This window comes from Hippichthys cyanospilos, chromosome 20, assembly GCF_059441005.1.
Source record: "Hippichthys cyanospilos isolate Australia breed blue-spotted pipefish chromosome 20, RoL_Hcya_1.0, whole genome shotgun sequence".
NCBI lineage: Eukaryota > Metazoa > Chordata > Actinopteri > Syngnathiformes > Syngnathidae > Hippichthys > Hippichthys cyanospilos.
This window is the reverse complement of record NC_142388.1, coordinates 16,306,135-16,313,952: the sequence shown is the minus strand read 5'-3', so window position 1 is coordinate 16,313,952 and position 7,818 is coordinate 16,306,135. Positions and strand designations below refer to the sequence as shown.

Genomic DNA, 7,818 nt, shown 5'->3' with positions numbered 1-7,818 from the left:
TCAATGAAATGAATGATATTCCGGTTGAAGGGATCCCCCTCCCACAAATTTTAAATGAAAATGACATAGATGAGGATCCTTTTGAAGCTATAAGACAAATAGATGATTTCGAGGATTTCTTTAGCCCTTTAGAAACAGCATTAGCCCGCCTCAATCAGTCTGACGAGACATCTGTACAATCCTCACATACGAGCGAAACACAACATATCATACAAACTGATCCGGCATCAGCACAACCAGGACCCTCACATCAACCACATTACAATGACACAACCGCGCAAGAACCGCATCAGCCAGGACCCTCGCATCAAACGCATTTCAATATCACATCCGAACAAGAGCCGCAGCATTCGTCAGGAGTAATTCTACAAAGAGGTGGCTCTATTGTAAGAAGATCGCCTTTCAGAAACACAGAATTCAGGCAAATCTTAAATAGCCCCTTACACAATGCAAATGATTTTGCCAGCTTTTACAGAGCTATAGAGGATAACATAGAACATGTAGCGCGACAGGTGGTCGCAGCAGCGAGACCCGGTGATGTTTTACAGGCTGAAATTATTGGAGGTGAGCAGAGAGCTCACATTTTATTAAATCCTGTAGCGAACCCGGCTGTTATCACAGATGAGGTGGGTAATTTGCTCGAACGCTTAACCCAATCCAATTCAGAGATCCTACATACCGTTAATCTCGAGCTTGTCGTTCATATTATATCTAATTTGAGTGGTGGTGGTGGAGGGTACAGACGCAAACTGATGACTACTACTAATGCTGAAATACTCCGAACAAAAAAACGTCATATGTACATTACATATGATAAAAACGATAGGCTGTGTTTTGCCGTATCGCTGGTACATCTGCTAGATGCTACACTGACGACAAATGAGGTCAGACAGAAAGCTCGAGAGCTGCAAGAAAGCGTGGGGTTGAGCGTACAATCAAACGTTAGTCTAAGAGACGTCCACAAATTTGAAGAGATCATCAATCGCAAAATCGTGGTCGTTTACAGAGCTCACGATCAACGTCAATTGTCTTATTTTGAGACAGATTTTCCCAAGAATGCTAATGCCTTGTTCATACTGTTGTTAGATGACCATTATTATGGGATAAAATCAATGGCAAAATTTGTCGGCTACGCATACTATTGTGTTTATTGTCACAGAGGTCATCAAAACGAGGATAACCATCAATGCATGGCACGTTGTAACCTGTGCAACGACCCATCGTGCAAACAGAGATCTAGGAAACTAATGCGTTGTCATGATTGCTACAAAATGTGCATGAATGAGATTTGTTTTGCGAAACATAAAACGGTTAATCACGGCAAACAGCATAGCAACTGTGAGTTATGGAAGAAATGTCCAAAATGCTACATGGATTATTATGTCAAACCTGGGGGAGGTGGGGCTAAACATAAATGTCCAGAGACCAAATGTTTAGTATGCACAGAAGTGCTACCTGACGATCAAGAGGCGAACCTGTTGAACCCTCATCAATGCTACATACAGCCCCTAGAACCAGAGCCTCCGTGCCAACGGGTAATCTATTATGATTTTGAGACATTTGTAAACGAGGAGGGTAAACATCAAGCGTACCTGGCATGTTCAAAATCATCAAAAGAGGCAAAGCATTGGAGCGGCACCGATTGCGTTGAACGTTTCATCGCATATTACAGAAAACCTCGTTTTAAACAATCCACATTTATAGCCCATAACGCGAGAGGTTTTGATTCCTATCTTCTGCTCAACAAAATGTTGGATTTGGGTGTCAAGTTAAACCTTATCATGCAAGGTAGCAAAGTCATCTGCTTTACGGACAATGATTTACAATCCAGATACATTGATTCGCTTTGCTTTCTCACCATGCCTCTGAGCAGTTTTCCCAAAGCCCTAGGTTTTGAGGATCAGTCCAAGGGATATTTTCCTCATTGCTTCAGCTCTGCCGAGCATTTGAAATATGTGGGTCCCTACCCTTCACCATCGTACTACAATGTGGAACGCATGTCACCCAGTCAACGAGCGAAATTTTTTGAGTGGTATGAGGAGATCAGTCAAGGCACATTTGATTTCGCCGCCGAAGCTCTGATGTACTGTCAAAACGATGTCAGCATTCTCATGACAGGCTGCGAGAAATTCAGAAATGAGTTTCTCACTAGCACGGGTGTAGACCCGTTCTCAGCCACCACCATCGCCTCAGCGTGCATGAAAGTTTTTCGAACCAAATTCCTAACGAGTAAAACGCTAGCCATTGTACCGTCTGATAATTACAGACGAAATGTTAAAGCATTCTCGCACGATGCCATCCAATATATGATGTGGGTCATGCATAGTGAGCAAATACACATCAGACATGCACTGAACGGGGGCGAGGTGAAGATAGCCGATTACTATGTGGATGGGTTTTCAGAATCAAATGATGTTTCACGAATTCTGGAATACCAAGGCTGTTTTCATCATGCCTGTTTGAAATGTTTTGATCCCGAGCAGACATGCCCTCTGACAAAACAACCCTTCAAAGAAAAGTATGCCATCAGCGAAAAGAAACTCGACGTGTTAAGACAGATCGGAGGTACAAATCTGACGGTGATGTGGGAGCATGATTGGAAACTAATGAAAAAGACAGACCCCGATGTGAAAGAGTTTTTGGCTCGCTCAAAATTCCCTCAACCCCTCATCCCGCGCCATGCGCTTTTTGGGGGGAGAACTAACGCCTTTGTACTGCGTTACACAGCCGCTCCTAATGAGAGAGTGTTATATGTTGATGTCACCTCATTGTACCCCTTTGTCAACAGCAAGAGTGCCTATCCTGTGGGCCATCCCAAAATCATACACAGTAATTTTGACGACCCGAGGAATTATTTTGGCCTCATCAGAGCCACGGTCAACCCGCCGAGAGGTCTCTATTTTCCTCTGTTACCCTATAAAACAGCTAGAGGTAAGCTAGTCTTCACGCTCTGTCGAACGTGCGCTGAAATTAATTACCAGACAGGTCCTTGTCCCCATAACGATGAGCAGAGATGTTTGACGGGTGTTTGGGTTACCCCGGAATTCACAAAAGCTCTTGATCTGGGTTACATTGTGGTAGACATTTCAGAAGTTTGGCACTTTGAATCATCGCGAAAAGACATTTTCAAAGCATACATGGACACCTTCTTAAAAGGCAAGCAAGAGGCATCCGGGTATCCCTCGCACATTGTCAGTCAGGCTGATCGAGAGAAATACATTGACGATTATAGAAAACATCAGGGCATCCAGTTAGAAGCATCCAAAATTGCGACAAATCCCGGGAAAAGACAGGTTTCCAAACTTTGTCTGAATAATTTGTGGGGTAAATTAGGACAGCGTGAAAATTTAAAAAAGACTGTGGTGGTGGGGGACCCTGACGAATTTTTCAATCTTCTCTTTTCAGGAATCTATGAGGTGAAGTTTTTTCATTTCATCAATGATCAGAGATGTTTGGTTCAATACTGTCATGACGAACGTTGTGAACTCCCACCCACTAAAACATCGAACATATTCGCCGCATGTATGACAACGGCTTACGCGCGTCTCATCATGTATGGATACATGGAGCGTTTACAGAAACGGGTGTTGTACACAGATACGGATAGCATAATCTACACAGTCAGGGAGGGGGAAAGTGTCCTGCCACTCGGGGATTATTTGGGGGATTTGACTGATGAGTTGGATAACGATTGTATTCAAGAATTTGTCTCAGCAGGTCCCAAAAGCTATGCCTACCAGACCAGAGCGAGTAAGAAAACGATGATCAAAATGAAAGGCATCACACAATCTTACGAATGTTCTAATACAATCAATTTTGACAGCGTCAGAGAAATGGTGGAGAGTTACCTCTACGCGCCTGACACCCCCAGAATTATTGAGACTCCTCAACACAACATTGTACGCGACAAAAAGGGGTTTCATCTAAAAAACACATCATTCATGAAAAAGCTCAGAGTGGTGTATGACAAGCGACGATTGCTGAGCAACGGTCATAGTCTTCCATTCGGGTACTAGTTTTGTTTTTAAATCAAGTCATGGAATTTGACAGTGTTGATTTTGATCCTAGATTAAGCCCACCCTTTTCATGTTTGATATCGGGACCCAGCGGGTGCGGTAAATCCTATTTTGTGAAAAGTGTCTTACAAAATTGTAACCATACGATGCAAAGTGTTCCTGAGAATATTGTATGGATTTATACATCATATCAACCTCTTTATGATGAACTTCGTAAGCTGAATAAAAAGATTAAATTCGTCAAAGGACTCCCTGATTCTTTCGAAGATGAAAATCTTTTTCCGGTCGCTCAGAGTCATCTGATCATCCTGGATGATGTCATCTTCCAAGCTTCCGAACATCCCGAAGTGGTGAGGGTGTTCACTCAATTCAGACACCATCGGTCAATGTCTGTGATTTTGCTCACGCAGAATATTTTCCATCAGGGAAAATACAGCCGAACCATTAGTCTAAACAGTAATTACTTGGTGCTTTTTAAAAACCCGCGTGATAAATTACAAGCGAGCGTTTTAGCGAATCAAATTTTTCCTACAAAGAAAAAGTACTTTATGGAATGTTATGAAGATGCCACCAGAGAGCCGCATGGATATTTATTGATAGATTTAACTCCTAAATGTCCAGAACAGTATAGACTGAGGACGGGTGTACTTCCGGATCAGTGGCCTGTTGTGTACATAGCAAAAAACTAATCGAGATGAGCAGACTCGTGAAAACAAACGCTCCGCTTTTGAGGAAGCTGTTTCACGCTGGACCCGAGAAACGTAAACACATCCTTACGCACGGCCCCGTCAGTTTGGTGAAGACCCTCTGTGAGATCGCATTGAACCTCCTGAAAGGTCATATACCTTTAAATCGCAAACAATTTAAGAAACTTGAAAAAAAAAAGACGTTTATTAGATTGCTGGCCGACAAGAAGAAAAGTTTGAAAAAAAAACGAGTTGTGTTGGTACAAAAAGGAGGGTTTATCTTTCCTCTGTTAGCCGCTCTCGCACCTGCTTTGGGAGGCCTTGTCGGCGGTCTGATAAGCAGATAAGACATGAGTTTGAAAACGGCCGAGAAAATGTACCTCATCTCACCCCGTCAACTGGAACAGATCAACAAACCCCGTCTCAACATCCGCGAGAAGGCTGAACGTGATTTGGACGCTGTGATGAAGGAGGTGCTGGAAGATCAATCTTTAAACCAATACGAAAAAATTAAAAAGTATCAATCTTTGATGCAACGTTATCTAGGATTTGTCAAACAGGGGGAAAATGAAGGCGTACCCATCACACTGACTCTCCCTCAAGAGGCATCTCGGGAACACGACCCTCCTACTGGTGATGACAAGAACAACAACAACAAACATTCTGATCAATCGATTGGGATATCCGATGAAAAGTGGGACGACATCTTGCATACCATCCCTCATCGTTATCGTAAAAACGTTTTTTACATTTTATCAAAATTAAACAACGATGGTAGAGGTTGGACACGTCGCAACGAATTTATCTTCAAAGGAACACCCTTGAAAGGTTCGCATATGACCGATTTATTAAGACATCTTACTTTTACCGGTAAGAACGTTTTATCACATGACCCACGCGGTTGGAGCGAGTTCGTGCACACCCTAGCAGATCTGAACATACCCGAATCAACGGTCTCTAATCCACATGCGCGTGAACAATTGAGACGTTTAAAAAACGAGGGGGCTCTGCATCCCATGAGACGGAAGGGGATGGAGGAGGAGGAGGGGGAGGAGGAGTTCTACGGGCTGACAAGTAGCAAGAAAAAAAAGAGAAGACAACGAAGGCTAAAGGGTGTGGACTGGGTTGACTATTAAATATGATGTATGAAAGAAAAAAAAAAAAAACGATGTAAACGATGTTTTGTTTAATAATGTTTTATTGAATAAAAGCGTTGTAAAAACAAACACACTGGTTACAGACAATTACATTTTTTAAACTCGTTAAAAGGGGATGAGATCTGCCCTCCACATGGCGAATGAGGATTCAGACGACATGTTTTAACGTAAGCCGTCACCAAAGCGTCATTAGTTATGACATCATCAGTATAACACGATAACACTTCAGGGTAAGAGAAGCCGTTCCCCCGTAGCGTTAAATAGTAGACGCAATGTTGTCCGCAGGCGCTTGACAGTTCGTGTTGTAATTGTCGATTGTGAAAGATGATACGTTTGGAATACTTCTCCAGAAAAGATTTGATACTTTGCGGGTAGTATTCAAAGTCCGGTGGAAATCCGAAAGAATCAAAAAATGTAGATGTACCGTCCTCTTCCAACGTTAAAGCCAGCCAATGTTCACCCGGTTCGCTCCGAGGGTGTGTGTTTACAATATAGAATGCAGGTATTTTTGTTTTTAAATCTACCAGCTCATCCGATGCGTAAACACCTCCAAATAGATCGCCTTGAGTTCGGCGCATTATTTCTTCAAGTTGTCTTCCGTCCATAGCGTTAGTAATAATCCATCAACACTTCTCTTTTGGCGTTAATTTCCAAAATAGAGTCGTAACAGGCGTAGACTATCATCGTCACGGTGTGAGGTAAAGGGTTTTTAAAACCCATCTCCAGTCTAAGGACCCCTGATGTGATAGGTGCATGAGCCTCCGAATCCTCGCTGGGGGTCAGGTTAAAAACAAAGAGGGCGTAACCTTTTAGAAAGTCCTCTCTGTCTATACATAAGGGTTTGTCTTTCAAATACCTCCCTGTCGCCGTGTAAATATTATGAAACTCTCTTACGGCGTTCCCCGAAGCAAAATGCGGCTGGAAGGCTTTAGCGGGTATCTGACGTCCTTCTTGCGTCAGTGCCATATATTCTACATCATAGTGATGAAAGTTGAAAGGGTTTAGGCTTCTTGCACCCACAAAAGCATTATGGTTAACCAATGCGATGACGATTTGCTTTGGCGTCTGACCCAGAAACAGGTTATCTTGATGACAGGTACGGGAAAGAATGGGTATGGAGAAAGTTTTTACGTTGACCCTCGTGAGGGGATATAAAGCATTACCTTTGTTCAGGGCTGATTCATGACCCAGAGTTACTGCGGGGCTCACTGCAATTTTTTTGATGTACAGTGAGGCGTTCAGAATCTGTAACGTTGAATCACTGGCGGTGTCGGACATCAGACAAAAATCATCCGATGCACGAATTAACTTCAATCTTAAATCCACGTTGTTTAAAAGATAACGCTCGCAGAAGAAAATGTCTGCATGGAGAGGGCCGATGACCTCAAAATCCTGAGACTGCCTCAAAAGATGCTCACGAGCCGTCAGGCCTTTGTTGACATTATCACCATCCCATTCGATTGAGTCCATATGGCCTCTTGTGTCTTTGTTGAACATAGCACCCCCGAATTGGGTTTTGAGAGTTTCTTCCGAGTAGTTTAGTAATGTCTCGATAACAGCTCTATAAGGATGGGTGGCACTCGATTGGGAGATGAGTCTATCTCCTAACGTAACATCCAGTTGCGAGAAGATGGTGTTAAGAGGGTAGTTCAAAATACCTACATGATCACCAGGTGGGATGTTGGCACCGTTACGACGCGTTACTTTGAGACGAAGGTGTAGCATAGTGTCTGTGAGGTCTATGTACTTCGACCCACCCCCAGGGATAAAAAACTCCAGAGGTCCGTTTTGTGTAATGCTCGATAGAGGGCGTATTTCCACATATTGACTGTGATCGATAGAGAGTTGCGTCATAGGGGGGCTAAATAAATCCAATTCGCTCAGAGTACATTCCTGTGACTTGTGATGCAACAGAGCCATTTTTTTTTAGGAGAAAATGTCGTCGGTCTTCACCGCTCG

General features: G+C 43.1%; 1 protein-coding gene across 1 annotated transcript; it reads right to left on the bottom strand.

The window, feature by feature from the left end:
- Positions 1 to 6,468: 6,468 nt before the first annotated feature.
- Positions 6,469 to 7,584, bottom strand: LOC148407560 (uncharacterized protein F54H12.2-like). The gene has a single exon (XM_088403991.1). The coding sequence runs from the start codon at positions 7,582 to 7,584 to the stop codon at positions 6,469 to 6,471; it is 1,116 nt and encodes a 371-aa protein (XP_088260117.1).
- Between the last annotated feature and the right edge of the window lie 234 nt (positions 7,585 to 7,818).

Coding starts and splice junctions, on each gene's coding strand:
- LOC148407560 (XM_088403991.1), bottom strand. CDS start 7,584: ATGCTACACCTTCGTCTCAAAGTAACGCGTCGTAACGGTGCCAACATC.